This window comes from Battus philenor, unplaced genomic scaffold (genome assembly GCF_028537555.1).
Source record: "Battus philenor isolate CCGP_79_NKW_IND1 unplaced genomic scaffold, ilBatPhil1.0.hap1 SCAF_11, whole genome shotgun sequence".
Classification (NCBI taxonomy): domain Eukaryota; kingdom Metazoa; phylum Arthropoda; class Insecta; order Lepidoptera; family Papilionidae; genus Battus; species Battus philenor.
Genome location: NW_027181673.1, coordinates 7784430 through 7804838, shown reverse-complemented (window position 1 = coordinate 7804838; position 20409 = coordinate 7784430). Strand labels below are relative to the sequence as shown.

The following is a 20409-nucleotide window of genomic DNA, read 5'->3' as shown; positions in this document are numbered from 1 at the left end:
AGATTATTCTACGTTAACTACCTTTAAAACTACTCAATTAAAATTTAAAAGGCTTATAAATTATAAAATAAAACCAAGGTTTAAAAAATCACGGAAAGCTTATGCAGGCCATTTAAACTACAAAACAGCATCCGTTTGCTAGAAACACAGTGTGCCGCTTAAAAGCTTGAGTGCAAGCTTTTAAAAGTTAATAAATTGTGAGTTGACAAAAAGCGTTGAAATTGTAAGTGTTTCGCACGCTATTTGGGTACAAACAATGAACGGTGTAATAGGTTTTTCGTGTTTTAAACTCTAAATCCGATGTTTCGCAGTCGAACGTACATAATCCCCTAACCCCCTACGGGCAACACGCCGTCGGCATCCAGACGACCAGTCCACACGTCCGGCCGTCACCGGCGAGACGAGTTATGGCCATTGTGCCACTTTCACTCGCCACTTTTTAATCTCCTAGTGCGTCGGCATTTTTAATTCGTCGCTTTTATGAAATATCCTCGCGTACCAAGTACAATCGTTTGCGTCGTCACTAAATTTTATTGCTCGTTTATATGGCATAAATGGAAATCGTTTTGAACAGAGAAAAGTTTCTCGTGTTTTGTGGAACATTTCAAACTACGTTTTTTTAATACTTTGCAAATGAAAAAATAATAAACTGATTAACATATTATTAATTTTAATTAAATTAAAATAGGTTATTTATTCCATCACTTCATCATTGTTAAATTTCATTGCTTTAAAATAATTGTTTAATACACATATCAACATATAATTTTTCTTTCTTTCTGTAAAAAAAATATTGATGTCGTCATTCACATCCTCATCATTTCAGCCGTGGGGGGTTCCTATATCAAACTGGCCATCCCCACTGTTCGATGGACATTATCTTAAATAAGACTAATTGGAAGCGGCCTGCATCCTGTGTCTTTTAACAACTTAACAAGATCTTGGATAACAAGTTGGATTGTGGGCGGATTTACACTGCCCTTTCAAGTCTAAAACCTTAAGGCCTCAGTGGCCGTCAATTGTACGCGCCGTGTAGCCTGCCTACTACTCATCGTCACTTCAACTTGCCAATGCTCTGGACTAAGTTGGTTGTTTTCGTTCGCCCACGAACCTCCACATGGTCAATTCGATCTCATAGAAAAATCCTGAGTATAACCTAACGTAAAATAATACAGTATAAATATCCACGTTATTTTTCGTCTTATTTTTATCTGGAAATTTATTTATAGTTTCCAAATAGATCAAATCTTACCTTTTAAGGTACATGAATACCAATGCATCTTAGTATAAGGTACTACAGATGATGTAATGTGTGTATAAATAGTGATAAATAGTGGCAGGTTGCGAGCTCATCGCATACATTACCGTCGGCTCTCACGATACCCACGGGATTAAGGGAAAAGGCTGTTCTATATAGGCCAGTATATACTGTATGCATTATACACTTATTACTATATAGTAATGTATAAATATAATACATACAGTATATATTGAAATAATATTGAAAAAATTTATTTGCTTTTAAAATTATGAATATAAAATTACTTTAAATAAGAGAGAGTTGCGTTATAAATTGATAACTTTGCGATTTTACGAATTGTGCATTCAAATTGGTTACAGGTAAATTATATTATATTATATGATAATATTAATAAATATGTCTTTGTGGTCTCAGAATATCTTATCATTTGCATTATACATGTTCAGATAGGTATGACAGATCTAAATTTGAGACAGGGCATTTATATTATTTATATTTTTTAAATAATTCTTTTCTTTACTCAAATAATAGCTATTTCTTTATTCTTCTTTTATTCATCATATAATCTAAGTTTCCTTCTCTTTTATTCTATAATTCTCTAGCATTCCTCTACATACTAATTTCCTTTCATGCATGCCTGCCTCTCTTCATTCACCTCTTTCCTCAAATATCACATATTTAGATAATTATCACGTTGTTTTTGGTTAAAGTTTTTCGTATACATTTTATTACTGATACGATTTTAATGTACTTACATTAAAATCTTATTTAATTTTTTAATTGCATTTCGGGGGGCTAATAACTTCAAGCTGAACCAAGTCTTTAGAGACAGATAGTAAACAATAACAAATTTAAACAAGTTATAATCCGAATTTTAAAAATTGTTTTTATTGCCATATTATCTTGTATTTTTTATAATTTTTTGAACCGTTAACATTTGAATGGTATACCCCATTCATTGATTGACAGCAAATGAGCCATACATTCACCACATCAAAGATTTAACATTTATAACAAATCACCTTGTATAATTATAATACCGCTTAGCTTCAATAATTATTATGTATTTATATACTTTACATTCCCGAATTTAATATCCGTTCAAAGAGGTTGAAAGCTAAATATAATATAAATTATAGTATAGGTTATGTATTTATATAATATATCTTTATGAAAAAAATCTCATAAAGTAAAATGTGGATTAATAAATTTATGTACTTACTTGTACCGGCGTAGTACACGGTGTATTCTAGTTGATGACCTAGCATGTCCACTCTCACTCTATCCACAACTAGTCTTGTGAAGAACAAGTCTCTCTTGTAGTATATCGGTTTTTCGTTTTCATGTGACACCGCGCTGTCCATAAGGGGATGCGATCTAAAACAAAAGTAACCTTTCATTAGAAATTACGATTAAATCTGATAAAATATTCGAAACGGTTTATTATGATTAAAATTGTACGTGTATACGAAAATAGTACACATTTTGAATAGATTTATTAAAAAATATAATTAAAGGGTTATTATTTTAATTTTCGTATCCCACGTATATACTAAAAAATATTTTTGGAGGTAAAGAATAATTCTAAGGTAAGTTATGCCAGATATCTGACAAATAAGATATCACTTTACGGCATCTATTAGAATTTTTTTCTTCTTCCAAAGACGTTTCCTACCTATTATAGTGATAATATAGCCCAAACATCACTATGAGTCATCGAACTGTTAGAAATAACAATTTTCACGTCAATTTAATTAAAAAAACATATACTAGAAGAGAATAAAAAAAGTAACTATTTTCTGCAGACTTTTTCAGGTGAAGTGCTAAAATCTCAACGTTTCCACATGAGGATAGTGAAAAAGCGGAAAAAAAAATAATTGAACACTCTAGGGGTGAGAGCGTCGGATAATTAACAGGACGTGTCGCCAGATAAAAGTGCCAGTGGATTTCAATGAGAGCGGCGTCCTGGAATCGCTGGAGACCGCATAGCGACTGACTCGTATTTAAACGACGATTGTCGGTCTGTTTACGATCTTTCCTCTTGCAACAACATCATATGACGAACGAGTGATGTTCATGTAGCTCTTAAATATCACTTTACTAATTAATTACGCGAACTTTAAAACCCCTTCATGGATCGTTATATTTGTGTTACAGATTATTTCCGGGTATTCTGTTTGATTTTGTGTGCGGAAGTCATTTGTTAATTAAAACTAACAAATGAAGACTTGTTAAAATAAAAAAGGTTACGTAAATGTAATAATTAAATGGTTATCGACATTTATTTACACAGTTATACAAAGAAACGTAAACGACTTTTAGAGAGAAAGTTCTTAGCTAACAAGATCTAATATGTCTAGGCGGTTAGCTGGAAATTTACCAAAATAATGAAAAAAAAAGATACAAGAAGAAAACGTTCTCAATGTCATACAAAACATTACGAAGGTTCGCCTTGTTTCATAATTAATAGTGCTACTACTTTATTTCTTATGCCTAAAATTTTTCGGATACTATTTCTTTTTTGGGAATCCGGATAAATTATTGTAGGAAACACTTTCAACTGCCTTAATAGAATTTATTTATTCTTTTTAAATAATTTTTTACGTAAAGTTATCTATACATTTGTTATAAGATAGTTGAAAAGCATCGTTAAGTGTGTTGCATATAATTACTCTTGAGATTTAAGCTAACATACAGCAAATAAATGATATTTCAGTCCTTATCGTGATTATCGGTTTTATAAACTACAGGAAATGTAGGTTACTTAAAAAATAACCGCCCTTTAATCTATTCAAAAAGTAGTAAGTAGCACTATCGTGATATTTATTGGTACTAAAGATATATGTCTCAAAACGGCTCACCTAATAAAATTGAGCACGGTGTCCGGAAGTGAAGAGGTATCATTAACACATGTTCCCGGCCTTGGTTCCGGCACTCTGCTACTAATGACGGGTAGCCACGCTGAGCTGGAAGTGGCTTGCTCCTTGAATTTTCCTTCGAATGCTTTTTGAATGTCACTGATGGTAAACGTGCAAATTGCAGACCCCATTAAACCAGTGGACGCCGTTGTAAATACTCCGTAGAAGCGACTGTCATCGCCGGGAACTTTGTAGATGCTCTCTGTTTAAGATTAATTATTGATAGTTATATTCATTCAATTGTACATATTTTATAATACAAAGTAGATTAAGTGTTTTTTTGTATGGGCCAAATAAGACAATTACGAATGAATTTTATGAATGCCATAGACAGAAGTCGTAGATGATGGCGCACATCACTTGTTCAATGTTCTGATGACCGTTGGGGCGGAAAGGTAATCGAGGCGACCAAGACTCGGTTGAAGCGGCGTTGGTAAGCCCCCAACTAGGTAGGCCGACGACATAGTAAAGGTTACAGGAAGTCGCTGGTTGCGGACAGCTTGAGCTTGAGGAAGGCCAATGCTTTGCAGTGGGCGTCTATCGGCTGAAAAGAAGAATGCAATAGACTATTGTAAGTTAAACATAATGATAACATAACAGAATTATTAATGACAGTAAATTTTAATTTTTTTTCTATTCATTAAGACTTAAGTACTAATTAGTTATTATGTATTTTATTAACATTTATGTAACAATACCAAAACATTAAAACGCAAAAGTTAAAGCAAGACAAAAATTAAGAATTAAAGATTTATCACAATAATTCCTCGCGTGCGAGTAAATGATACTGTTCAAAGATTTACTATCCGCCTGGGGATTCCCCATGAAATTTTAGATACATATAAACAAAGTCCCGGAAAATTTTAAAATAAGCACTATTATTTTAACAATTCCACTGAGGTAACAAGTTAAATACAATTTGCATATTAAACGATTCAAAAACTGAGCCGGAAAATTATCAAGTACCGTCACGAAGTCTAATTTGTTCTTGGTTGTCCAAAGTTATGAGAGTTGACTATCAAATTGTTGTAAATGCGGCGCAAACTTTATTTCTCGATGTCACTAAAACTTGCCGTCACTATTAAACTAGTTTTGCCATTTATTAATGTTGATCTACCTATCTAGACAAGTTATTTTGTTCGTATTTTATGTTTATATACAACTATAACTATGATCTATCATTGTAGTATATTTAATGCAATTTTAAACGATAGATGTAAAGGTAATAGAGAAATAACTAAAGACAGTGTAACGAGGAAGAATTTTTTTAAAATAATATGTATAGTTTACAAAAATAATGGAAATATGTTCCAAAAAATTGTTTATTGTTCCCATGACAATACAAGTAAAAGTAATAAATAAATGAATATGTTTAATGTGTAATATTATTAAGATCTGAATTTAGAACTGTTATAAAGAATGCATGCACACATTATTAACAATTTAAACAAACAAAAATCTGTAATAAAAAATACAAATAAGATGAATTACAGACAACAATGCAATGCGTACATTTTTCCCCAAATACGCTTCAGATATATGTATTAGGAACTCATAAGTAATGCAGGGAATGCAGTGGGGGGCGCGTGAAAAACCGTAGCATGCCCGACCTCGAGCGTTAATATTAAATGAAGGCAGTCGGAAGAGTCGGCTTCTAAAGAGCGAAAGAAATTGGGTACACTTTTCTCGCCCAAATCTCTCTACAATCTATTGAGTTAGGAACTGTTCGCGCGAGATTGACAGTCAATGTTTGGGATTAGAGCGTAGTAAACTGATCGTAAGTTGTGTTAAATTTATAATGTAAGATATTTTTTTTCTGAATTGAAAAGGACATAAAAACGTTTTTGTAAAATAGTGAATTGTAATTTAATTTGTCTAGGTTTATGTCAAGCATAGGAGTTCTTTTTGCTTAAAAGATGATAATAATAATGAATATATATACTGCCGCAATTTGGAGAGATGACCTCATTAACATCGTCGACGTCATTCTGTTGAAATGATGATGAATCAAATATGTTATTTACACGACGAGCTCAAGAAGTTAAGCGCCTTCCACGTTCTGTCACCTCGAACCTGATGTAATAACAACGGGGAAACCACGTAAATCCGTCACCAAAAAAAAAATCACAATTCCGGTCACGCATTGCCACAGCATCTTAATATACTGATGAATTTTTACTACCTCTATTATATTAAAAATTATTATTCAAACGCAATATAAATATAAACTAGCGGTACTTACGAATCTCATTGAAGTAGAAAGGAAACTCTCCAGGGATGCTGCAATTGAGTCTTGCTTTCAGGTAAGTAGCCCAATTCTGGTTGAGTATGTTCTTGCCGCCTGTGTCGCGTTTGCAGACCCTTGCTACTCTCGAGTACACCGCTTTACCACAGTTGATGTATTCAACGGCTGTTTCTCGAAAGAAAAACAGTACGTACTCCCCAACGTCGAATGAACCCACGAAGTTTGGTTCTACACAAAAAGATATCGTGATTTAGTTTAATTACCTTTAAATTATAAATATCGAGTACTCGATAATAGAAACAATCTTAATTATAATAAGACTTTTTATCTTTAGTTTGAACCGGCAAGTGCAACGTTGACAAAGTCGTTGGACGAAGGTTGCTTCCACTTCCTATTGTCCTATTGGAAAGTTATGGGGAAGCCTGGCAGAGAACGTCTCACGGTTAAAATAATTATGTTGATTATGCTTACTTTTTGTTTTGATGAACTATTGATTTTTATACGCGAGCTTATCTTGCAAATATCTAATCAATAAATCTTGCAATTGTAAACTTTTGAAATTGAGAATGAGAGCACAATATAGAAAATGTTCAACGTATAATTTAATTTGAATAAATACTGTGACGCCAATGCTCCCACGTTAATAGCATAATATCAAATTGCTGTTATACTGTTTGATGTGCAATAAATATTAGATGAAGCCGTGTACGTCATTCTATACCGGGTATTTATAGCTCGCATTAATACGTACTTATTTGTTGGTCGCATAATGAACCGGCCGCGTGTCAAGGATTATAGACGCATGGTCTCCAGTAATATCTTTATTCTATTCGTCCGTACTCTATTTCGTTTCCAACTATTGCAGTTTAATATAACGGGCATATATCTCAACCGGTCTTAATTTTAATAAGGCTTGCGACTTTGAAATTATTGGGCTATGAATCATTTAGCTCGATCATAATTAATAGGTCCCATAAAGCGGGTTTTTTGTTGATAAATATTGCACGCTCGATTCTTTATTGGCTGAGCCGATGCTCATTTTGAATAATTGCCCGTAAAATACGCTCAAGCGACAATTTTATTTATGAATAACAATTGGCACAATTCATTATTCATTTTAAAAAATGTTACTGAGTGTAATTGTTTACTTTAATTATTTAGTTTACCGAACATACTTTACAATGATTTGCCGACCTTTTTTACAATAATTATTATAATTGAAATTGTTATGACTTAAAATTATTATTCAATTTTGTTATTTAAATGTATTAACACCTTAGTTGTGATTGTAAAATAAAGCATCTCTTTTAGCTTATACGTAAGTAGCCTTTACAAAATTGTACTCAAAAAATATGAAGAGACTGTTATGAAAATAAGTAAACATAATTTGAGTATGTTTGTACCGACACTCTGTGAAAGCTAATGGACGTAGTACAACACTGTTCCAGGAGCCCCAATGCTTAGTGTTTAAAACTGCGTTCATTTGAAAAATTCTCAAGTGGCCGGTTTTCGTTTATTCATGCTAGATTATTATTTAGTACCGGTGTTAAAATAGTATTAATTTTATAAGATATTTTCATATTTATATCGTATATTTATTTAAAAAGGATCAATGAATTTAATGTATTTGTCGGAAGATGCTAGATGTAGTTCTGTTACATCTGGTCTCTGTGAAAATCTATGGGTGAAACCTATGTTCTGACATGAACATGCTGTTGCTGGAATGATAATGAAATAATGAAAAAGAATCGTAAATAAGAATATAGATTTAAACAATTGCGTATCATCTGGTAATAAACAGTAAATAAAGATTGCGTGTTTGTATAAATAAAGTTATTTACTGTCAGCCGATACGATAATTAAGGATGGGATTATGCGGACTGCACCGCGTAAAGTGAGATTATGTAGTCATTTAAATTCTACAGCATGATAATTACATTAACATTATACAAAATCATAACAATAAAGGTGCGGACGTAATGGACAAAGTGACATTAAAGATAATACACTGAATCTGTCACGTTACAATTTTAGTCGGCGTGTTATTACGGCATACACAAATTAACGGCCAAAGATTCGGGGCATATTACAGCTCGTTAGAATGAGCGCAGTTTAATTTCCATTGTTTAGTCGCAAACAGAGAAATTCCAGTCTAAATCGTGTCAGTGCCGATAATTGTAACAATAGTCCTAATGATTACCAGAGCACGCGCCTGGGGTGGTCGTTGATTGCTGATTAGTGACGTACAAATTTTCAATGATTTCACTGATTTGTGAATTCATCGACCATCCTTCCTGATCAATTAGCGAGCGATTCAGCTTTGGCTCATTTATTACATTTTTTTCTGATAAATATTTATTATAGTTTGGTTAAATCTAAAAAACTTTTATATAGTTTCAAATCGCATTTTTAAAATTAGAAAATTTGTTCACAATTTATTTTACTCTATTTCATTCGTCTTACATAATTTTATGTATGTTAAAGTTCTTCAGTAGATTAAACTTCAAATTGACGTCGATTATAACACATAGTCATTTACTGTCCCACAGTCTACTCACATCCTGATAAAAAAGTATTCAGCTTTTATACAAAATAAATTAAGTCGCTTCTTTAAAATTTTTATACTATTTTTTTTATTATAACACTAATAAAAAAAATTACAATAAGAATTTTAAAGAGAAATAAAATTAATGTCCATAAATCAATTTGTAATTATGTTTAATGAGAAATAGATGAAACACTTTTGTAGAACATTTAATGAATTCAAAGTATATCATAGTTAGATTTAGATGGATGGATAGTAAATCTATTGGAAATATATGAGGAAAAGCTACGTCTAGCAATGAACATCCTATATCTGAAATAACGATTATTATGAATATTGAAATGCTGGAAGACGTTGTATCTGGCACATGGTGCTAATATTATTAAAAGATTAATGCGATATTCATGATATTGAAAACTTAATTATGTTAACTGATGCGGTAAAAATATTAAAATAATATAAACTCACTGTCTAGCCATTTGGAATCGTATTTCAAAGTCCTCTTGTATGAGAATTCGCGACGTCCAGTCGTTAAGTTATGGAGATCAGTTCTGAAAATGACGGTGTCAGCCTTGGTGAATTCTGCATTGGTGCCGGAGTACAAGGCTGGGAGCCCACCAGGGTTACCGCGTTCGACCCACAAAGCGGTAGAGTTGTCGGCGGGGTCGTAGGGGCACTTAGCGATACCCATACCGATGCCCGGCACGTACTCGTGGCGGGGCAGATGCGTCAGGTTCGACTGCAACAAAACATTAACATTTTATTTTTATTTCTTCCCATTCGATACATTTCACCTCCGTTGTTAAGTATAAACGCTTCTTTTAACGACCTCCCAGGTATCCATTTGCATGGAATTGGATTGAAACCCTCCCGTCCCGCTTTCCCGAGTACAGCCGTTAAAAGTTAAATATTAAAAATTTTATGCTTGAACACTTCAATTTTATGCGCTATTAATCAAAACTCATCTAAAAAAGCATCGCCTAACGAGTGGATTTATGCGCCTCAGTTTCAGCGTAACCCGCCACCCCGACTCCGTACTCAACAACACATCCGCTATTAATTTTTTAAAAAACAAAAATAGCAGAGTGTCCGTTACACGTCTGGCACGATTTATAGAGCGAGACTTATTATTTTGGAGGCGTTTGAGTGTTTTCACCGCCGTCCGGACGCTGTACGGAGAGGCGGTCTATTAGTATAATGCGATGGGTGGCGGTAAGGTTTTCGAAATTATCATAAAATTACTAAATGTAGCATAAACGTGGGGTGGGCAGCTCGCCCGTCGTCGTGGATTGAGACTTTATGTAAATTTTAACGACGCTGCGACCATCGGGGCCACCTGTGACCCACCGCACGCTCCCCGCGCCCACGGGCGTGTCCTTGCCCGGGGCACCTGTCGAAAACCTATGTCGTTTTTATTTCAATAAGCCGAGGATTAAATTAGGCATGAGGACGTGCCTCCGTCGACCGCCCCAAGGTACGTGTAAGGAGAGTTTTCTTCATTCTTTGCTTAAAATTCACATTACGTTTCGGGGTGGAGTTTTTGCTTTTAATGTTTACTTAAGATATTTAAAAACTATTAAAAGAGATTTACCTTTTTTGTTAGTATTATGACATGATGAGATTAAAGCAAAATAGGTTAACTAGAAGACAATACTGTGTCGTTACGACTATAAGCTATACATGAACATCTTCATCGTCATCATTTTAACCATAGGAAGTGCACAGCTTGACTTAAATTTCCGATAAAATCGGTTGGAAACAGTCTGCACCCAACGCAATGAATAATGCAATATGCATAGCCGTGAATTATTTAATTTTTCCCACTTAAAATATTCTTATTAATCTATTATAAGTAAATATAAAAAAGAATAAATCAACGACTGATTCAAAACGTTATTCTATATGGCAACACACAACAGAAAATGCGGCTGCGTCCACTGAGGGTATTGTTAAATACTTTACGCGAACTTTACAGAGAGTTCTGTAGACCGCAGTTTATTCCCATTTCCGGGCGAACATTATTTCCTCTCAGCATTGGCCCGGCCTCCTAAGTCCAGGATAAACAAGCAAATGGATCGGACGGAAGAGCTCCCGGCCTTTCCCTCCTAGAATAAGAAAGTTTGCTCGGCGGACCCTTCATTAGGCACTTGCTATTGTTTGTTTACGAAATTAGCATCAGCAAAGCTTTTCAGAGGCGGACTGAATCGACCAGTGATGGAGTAATGATGGTTCATTGAGTGAAAGTTCCACCTCGGGTACGCGTCTTTGTTGCTTTCGCATTTGAATATTTTTTATCGTGTAAGGATAAATATGTTTTTGATTACTGCTTGAATTTTTTAAACAAGTTTATCCTTTTATAAAGAAGTTGTTTTTGGTTAGGTGAATATGTTTGAACGATTTTGTTTACTTTTATGATGACTTAAGCAAAAAATTTAAAACATGTTATTATTGAATGACAGCGCAAGTCGTGTCATCTTGGCGATCTCTGGGGGAGGCTTAAGCCTTGCAGCGCGCATCAGCTGACATGATGTTGATGATTTTAGTCTTGATAACAGTTATAACTGTGGTTTTAATATAAAGAATTTCTGCAGTCAATAGTTTCAAACGTCTTATTATATACGTCCAAGGAATGAGCTATTTTTTCTAGAAAAAATATCGGAACAAAAGGTTTATCGGTAATTAAGATTGGTAAGTTTTTCAGTCGCCACTTTTGATGAGTGGAAACGACGCTAGCAATGTACTTTGAAATGAGTTATAATCTGTAGTCTTATATAGACGTTTATGTCGAAGGAAATTTATTTTGAAATAATGTTCACACAAATTTTACTTTTTAAAATGTAAGGAGAGGTAATCACTGTTATATCCTCTAAACTAATATACTTAATATATAAATACGAATTTCAAAATATTTAAAATACTTCAAGTCGATCAATAGCCAGGAAGCGATAAAGAACTTCGTTATAGCTTCTTTAAAACAAAGCATAAGAAAATCGAAAGGGGGTGAACGACAGAAAACTCCGGCCGCATATTCCCACTATAAAAATTTAAAATTCACATGTAAAGGGGACTTTTTAAACTTCCATAACGGTAACATAAAATAAAACAGTGTCGAAGCGATAGTTGGCACCTGAAGATACGAGTACGTACCTCGTATGACACACAGCAATGGCTTCCCAATACATTGTGAATACATTTTCGACTAGCGCGAAACTTCTGAGACATTCACTGTAATGTACGTCTTGAAATTCCATTTTAGCGGAAGATTGTACCAGAATATAAAACGAGAAGTCAGTATTCTTATAGTATAAATATTAAAATAAACGTTTGCTTTATAAAAAAATATAACAAGATTTTTTTATTTTGGAATATTAATTATTTTACTTATAAAAACTTAGGAGTACATTAAAAATACACAATTGTTTTAAGATATTTAACTGTATTTTATACACCAATTACATACAATACACCACGAACAACTGATATTATACCGATATTATTTATCAATTAAAATAAAAAAAAAATCATCAACAACCAATACGCTGTAAGTGCAATTTTGTTAAGCAACTACATTATTACACCTACTATGTTATTACATCTCACATCAATGTTATACATAAATAAATTTTTGTAATGACTTCTGTGTGAAGACGTCGTAGTATGTTTTATATCGCCAACGATTCATTTAATTCTATATAATTTAGCTATATTGATAATTTACATTAATTATGTTTCATTATAAACCGACGCGGCGTGGGTATGGTCCCCACCAGGTGGACCGACGACATAGTCAACGTCGCGGGAAGTCGCTGTATGTGGGCAGATGATTAAAATTATGATATCTTTTAACTAATAATTTAAATGAATGTGAATACACTTAAATGACATTTTATATGGCGCAATATTAAAAAAAGAAACTGCATTTATTGTGATTAATCAATAAATAATTGCAGCCCCGTATTATACCTGCCTACAAAACATGTATTTTTGTAAGTATGGTTGAGAGATTTAGAGTATAACTATAGGTGATGTGTTCCAAATAGTTTCGCTTATAATAAAGTTTTAACGCGTACAATGTAATTACATTTCAAAACAATGTAATAATTGAAATTATTTTCTACGAATATTATCAAATTCTGAAAGCTCGCTATCAACGGCATATGTTCAAGATGTGATTGCGACAGCGTAATTACATTAAAGTTATATTATTACAGCATCCCGCTTTGAGTATCGAGAGGGAATAAGTTTTGAACGCACAAAGGATTTCTGAATTTACGAGATTGCGCCTGAGGAGAAGTTTTGGCATCGATGTCACTATCAGCTAATGACGGCGATATCATCTAAATTTAGTTGGTGTGTGTGTGTGTGTGTGCGAGTAATTTTTCAGTTTTACGTAGTAGTCTAGAAAATAGTATAGTGTTTTTATATCTAAACAAATTACTAGTAAAATAAATTTTGTACTATAAATAGATTATATTGAATATATTCTTAATTACACTAGGACAATCGAGGCAAAACAAGTTTCGTATTTACCATTCTCGCGCGCGGAACTCCTTTTGCACATCTTAAATAGAAATAAGCAAGATTGCGGAATTAACTTGCGGAGAATAAGATATGGGGAACTTCCAGACGGGGCGTGTTGGTACTACAGAGACAGCATAATTATTACTACAGAAACGAATTATAATTCTCTATAAATGATTCATACTTAAACTTTTAGAAATAAATTACATTACGAATCATATAATAAGGCTCATTTCTGTGCTATACTTTGAAAAATTCACCTTTTTAGTTAAACAAAGAAAGGAATGTAATTTATTTTTAAAAAATTACATCGTCGAGCTGTCCGCCAGTTCTTCGAGAACATTCTTTTGGACGACACAGAAATTTTTCAAAATCACGCCTGCATGTTTTGGCTATTATTCGACAAGTAATTTTTTAAATTTACAAAAGACTCTCCTTTTGAGATGTCCCCTTAAGAAAATCAAAACGTATCAAATCTAGTCTAGTATTGAAATGACCGTATAGTTCACTAATGTTTTCTTTGACAAATATATAATTAATTTTACGTAAATAAAAATTAATGGCTATTATTTTGTTAAGCATATCAGCTCTACCAATTAGACCATTTTTTAATTTTCGTTAGACGGAAAAGAGAATAAAGCAAAAAAAATATTTTTGATTTCTGTTATAAAGCAAGTAGTAAATTGAAATACTGGTCTCTATCTGTCAAATATTTGACGTTAATCAAAACCAAAAAAACGGCGTGTAAAGATCTAATCAAACAAGAATTTTGTATATAATAATGCATTAAAATGGAAATCATATATGAACACATAAACATGTTATTAATAAAGTATTGCAAAATACTTAATTTTTTTTAAGCAATCGGTGTTAATTTGATAAGAGATTAAATCTATAAATAAGGCGATAACTCTAAAATACGTAGAATTTCTTTATTTTTTTATTAGTCTTTGACAAACAAAAAACTTTTTATACTACGAGGTCTATTAGAGTAGCTTGTTTTAAATAATCAATAAATACACAAGATTTTAACTTTAACTTTGTTTAAACTCCCATGGTAGATAGGTGTATTGCAAAACGAATGTCAGTAACAACAAAGCGTAGACAGTATTGGCTCCTAATTTTGAATGGGGCAGATAAAGCACCTGTGCACTAGCAGCGGTGCCACGTGAATTATGAGCACGTTTTCAGTACCCATAAACACTGCGACTTGCTCCTTCTATAAACACCGACATTACATTGAAATTACGTTCTAAAGAATTAAAATTTTCTGGCTACAATATTTTCAACAAGATATTTTTTTAAATTGATTAATTTAATTAAAGAAAATATGCAATGACATAATGACCAAAATAATGGGAAAATATAAATAATAACACTACTAAATACATATTCCCTCAGATAAGAAAGCAGATTATTTAAAAAAATCATCAAAATTAATAAAATATAATTATACGAGTAAATAATAATATCAGACAATAAATGATTCGTTTATATTTTGTTGCTCTGATATCGATTATACAAAACACTTGCAGCTGTTTTTATAACGAGGCTCATTGTAGTAAAATCATCACTTTATTTTTATTTATACTTTATATTATAAAATTCTTTTTAATGAAAGGAACGATTGACACGAATTTAAACAGAAAACCTTTTTCGGTGTTAATGTCAGAAGAAATTAATGTTTTGGTTGAAAATAAAGTAATATTGATTTAAAGACTCCAATTTGACCACCTTAATTCATGACATGTTATAACGTTTAGATTTTTAAAACACAATTAAGTACTTGTGTTCTACACATCCCCAAAGTTAGCTAAGCTTAACACGTACAAATTAATAGTTTTAAAGTAATTGCAGTCGAGTACTGCCCTATTAGATGCGTCAGTTTTCTTATTTCCATTTAAAATTAATTTAAATCCTTCGTTAACCTTAAGACTATTTTGAATTCCTCTAAACTCAAAGTAAGAGAACTGTACCGTTTTATTTTAATATATTTATTTTAAAAAAGGAAATTAAAAATAAAATGAGCTTTTTATGGAAAATAAAGCGAGAAAAGGTAAAAAAAAATTGTGAGTAAATTACAAGTGCTTAATTCTTAGTAGGTAAGATATAGTTTCTATTAAGTTTAACGAGGGGCATGAAGTCTCACACAAAAATGGTTATATAACATCAGCGTGGTTGCTGAATGCGGCACTGCATGGCTTATAAAGTGATTTTGCAAAGTGCACTCAACTGCGCCGCCCTGGCGTCGAGTTTTCACCATAATTACGATAATGACGTGAACATTCTTGTAAGACACCCTACAAACTCCAGCCTATAAAGTCGCTTTTAGTACGTAAGAGTCGTAACATATATTCATATTAAAATGTTTACTTGATTTAAGTGGATTTCACGTTCGTGGTTAAGGCAGTGATAAATAATTAAAAAAAATTAATGGTACTTATTCAATTTTGCGCGTTAATCTTTTCAACAGTCCTCTGCGGTCAATATAAAATAAAAACTTCAGACTACTAATGAGGCAAATATAGAGTCCAAGTTTACAATTTTTACTTATAGCTGTTATAAATGGTTCATGATTATTTTAAATTTTTATGGTTTCAAAAAGGGTAGACATATATCATTCGGTTGGCATGTTCACGCCACAGAACAGAAGACCGCTGGGCTCTTAAGATAGTGGAGTGAATACGGACCGTCAATTGTAGCGAACAATGTCCACCCACAAGGTGAACAGGTGTTCTTGTTAAGGTTATCAGAAAATGTTGGGTATATAGTCGCTGCGAGGACGAAAATCTATGGAGGTGTGTTATGGGTTGGAATTATTGTGATATGTCTTATGTATCAATATTACTCAATTTATATTATTATGAATTTAATTCAATTTAAGTCTGCAACAGTGACAATATATTTTAATATATTATATTAATACATCATTTACACCCCTCAACCTACGGCAGAAGTGTACCATGTTTTATTGTTTCAACTCATTTGATTCCTGTGACGAGGAACAGATTCCACGTTTTCAATTTAAATGGGAACAATCAATAAGCGGGGCTTATCGCGTTTTATTCGAACAAGATAAATGCTATGTGTTTTAAATCTGCTTGCTATACAAATTGTTCTATTGTTATTGCTCTGTAATCGGCAACAAACGGCTCATGCGTCTGTTTGTTTTGCATATTTAATCAGACTTTTTTTGATTGTCTTTATTTGTATAACAATTATTTAGATTTCACTGATTTTTACTCGCGCTTTGAATTTTCAATATAATACGTTCGATTTAAACATTTTTGCATTTGTATATTTAATGTTGTTTTCAACAGTTTTCTACGAGTTCTTCAAATAATAAACGTTTTGAAAAATTACAAACTTTATTCACTTTAAACTACTTGTAGTTTAAAGTGAATAAAATTTGTAGCTTAAATTATTTTCATCATCATCATTAATTCAGCCGAAGGATGACTAATGCTGGACATAGGCCACCCGTTTCAATAAGAACAGTTTAAAGCGACCAGCATCCAAAGTTTCCCGACGACTTTAGAGAAGTCATTGGTCCTCGTTGTGGGTGGACATCATACATTGCGTTTACCAGTCCGTGGTCGCTATTGCAATATCTTAAGATATTAAAAAAATATGTTTTAGTGGAATTGCATAAATCTCCATTATCTCTTCAAGTTTATTTACCAACAAAAACATTTGGATAAATTGCAAAAGTATTAATTAAATTCCAGTAAACAATAATTTTAATAGCCTCTGCAGGCGGAGCGACACATATCTTCAATATTTCTCTCCGTGAGAAGGTATCCAATCCAACATTTTTTCAGGAACGTCTATAAATTTACTTCACTTTCTATTTGTAAAGTAATATAAATCTGTAAGTGAAGACTTGTAATGGGCATATAATTTATTTACTCTATTATTTTGTGCATATGTTCTAAGCCTTCCACACAAAAAAAATTACAAATAAAGGCCAAAAGAAGAAAAACTGTCCGGCACTTTAAGCGCGATAAAAATATAGAAATAGTCGAAGTCAAGTGACGGGGAGCCGATAGCTTTTGTCATTTGTCTTCAATACTCGTCCAATAGCGCACGGCCATTTGTAACAGAGCAGATATAAATTGGCGGTTGCAACAAATATGAATTGTTGGGTCGATTTTCTATCAGTTCGGTGCGTCCACGGGCAGTATTATTCGCCCTATCAATTGCGTACATGTGATTTCACTCAATTTTTGAAACTGACGTGCCCTTACCCTCCGGAGGGAGCGAACGCATTACTCCTGCCACAAATTTTATGTTAGGGTTTTAAACAGAGTTGCAAATTATTTATGATTGAGCCAAACTTTCAAACACCTTTGGGTTTTGGGATGTTTATGATGTTGAAAGTTTAAAAAATACAAAATTATTCTAGACGAACAACTCTCTACGATAACAATGATCACACAATCTTATAGTGAAAAACATTTTTCACAAATTTAATTCTTACTCTTAAATCTGGACTTCTAACAAAATTAATCAAGGACACTTTCTTGAAATGGTTATTAAATTCATTAAAAATCTCGTATTGATAAACGTCGTTTTAATATAGCACTTATTAGGTAATGATGTTGTTAGTAAACATGCTTTGCAAGTTGTCTTTCTTGTACGATAACTTTTATATGTACACACATATTTTGATGTTAGTCGATGCCATACTGTGTCAAAAATGTGCCATCTGTTATTGTAGAAACAGTATTGTAGAAGATTTCAAAGAAGTTATTTAACTAGGTGTTTGTTCTAATGTTATAAAATAAAATTATGATGGTCGTGTTTTAACTCAAATCATAAAATTTATCCGCTTGCCTGTCAACGTCATTTAAATACATTTTATCGCCCATTGAACGCGCATCATGAAGTACCAAGCGTCGAACAGAATTCTACTCAAGCATATATTTCATTTTAAGTTCAAACTCAACCAATGCATTTCATAAAAAGGAAATTTAAAAAATATTTTCGTAAACGTTGATAAATATATTTCTAAGGTATGATACATAAAAACGTGTGAAGGGTCAAAACGCCCCGATACATCATAAAATTATATGAAAGTCAAGTGCAGGGATAGCGAGGTGAACAGGGCACGGCAAATTTATTGCGGTCTGCTTTCGATACCTATTGTTGAAGCAGTTTTATGAGTTTTAAAAAATTATTTCATGAAAATAACCCGCCTTATCGACGTTTGGAGCACTCTCCATCGCGTCTGTAGTGGTCAGCGCTTTCTCGGCGAATTTAACATTCAATTTTTAAATCCGACGTATTTACTGTGGTGGAATATATTTATTATGAAATTGTCACTTGCGGAGTCGTTCGGTTAGAAATTTCTTTTGCAGCGAGGAAAAATCTGTACTCGTCTTACGACGTCATTTGAAATCAGAGGCCGTGAAATTCGTCGCGGTCCCCGTCGCGAAGTTACAGTACCTACGTAGGAATGCATTCCAGGTAAAAATATTTATGTTTTTACAAAAATTCGATATATACACGATTTGTTCTCTAATTATTCATAAATTGAAAACTGTTGAAATTACTGGTGATTGTCCAAAAAAAAAACGTAATATCTATTACAAGCTAAGCTTAATGAAAACAATTACTATGCCTTTATGTTTTTTTTACTGGTAAGTTTATGCACTTTTCCATCCATATTATATCTTTTTAGTCACTATTTATTATTCTTAGCTGTGATGCAGCTGCGTACAATAATTTACGTCGACTGAATACGATTTTGTTTATATTATATTTTCCTATATATGATTAGTTATCCATTTATTCGGTTTTGCCTTTCTAAGCGTTTGGTGTTTTTATTTATTGCTGTATTTATAATTATGCATCATACTGTATTTATTAAGATCTATGTAAGTGGATATTTATGTACGTATATTTATTTATATGTATGTTTTGTGTATATGCACACATTAACGACACGCATTATCCCTCCCTTTTATCCCTTTTCTATTTTCATACTATGGCTGTCCGGAAGATATGGACTCGTGTGATAAGACCCATTATACGTTTTATTTACTATTATGCAACCGTGTATATATTTTCTATCTTGTTCAATAAAGGGGTATTAAATTGTGTATTTGTCTAAAAATTTCGTTTTTGATAATTGTGTATCATTATACATATGGAGATCACGGGTCAGCAAGCAAACCGTAGGACCCCCACAATATGATCCACAACCTTCTTAAGGTCTTCCGAAGACGATAGACGCAGGCCAATTTCAACCGGTCTTTTTCGAATTCTATAGTCATGGTATGGTCTCAACGAAGTCGACGTTCAACAGCTGTATTGACGGTGATTTTTCATTTTAATTACCAACCCTTATTTTTTTAACCCTTTTTAAAATCAATAACTTAACATTTTTACAAAATAATTTTTAGGGTAAATAAAACAAAGTACACTTCCGCTACAACAAAATCAATAAGAATCTACTTACATATAAAACCCAGTCCTTTGGGCTGTGCGCATTGGTACCGCAGACGTAAAGCCGCGACCCGTCCCCCATGGGCTGAATTACTCGAACGTGGTTTCGACAATCGAAGTGCTGTAAAGGAAATTCTCATTAAAAACTGTTATATTAAAAAAAGATAATTTGTTAAAATAATAAAGAGTTTTTTTTGCTTTAGTACTTTTTTAAAATTCAGAAAGTGTAGCGAAGGACGTACGCTCACAAGGTGGGACATACGATCTTATTAAGGCAATCAAAACTGAAGTGATTGAAAATCTAGCATCTTGCATCATAGCAATCTAGCATTGGACGTCCTGTGACTGAAATGATGGTGAAAAAACAAAAAGAGCGCAGTGTTGCTTGGTTATGGAAACCACCACGTTGAGACGAGACAAGATAAAGTAGAATATAACGAGACTACATACATAATATAACACTTATAAA

General features: G+C 32.9%; 1 protein-coding gene across 1 annotated transcript in view; it reads right to left on the bottom strand.

Annotated features, from left to right (window-relative positions):
- Positions 1-20409, bottom strand: part of Sema2a (Semaphorin 2a) — a 115034-nt gene that overhangs the window by 20445 nt on the left and 74180 nt on the right. Inside the window, exons 5-9 of the mRNA XM_068771409.1 lie at positions 19954-20061; positions 9438-9708; positions 6422-6652; positions 4123-4381; positions 2484-2638 (exon numbers count right to left, since the gene is read on the bottom strand). Coding sequence (XP_068627510.1) covers positions 2484-2638; positions 4123-4381; positions 6422-6652; positions 9438-9708; positions 19954-20061 — 1024 coding nt within the window. The remainder of the gene's footprint in view (positions 1-2483; positions 2639-4122; positions 4382-6421; positions 6653-9437; positions 9709-19953; positions 20062-20409) is intronic.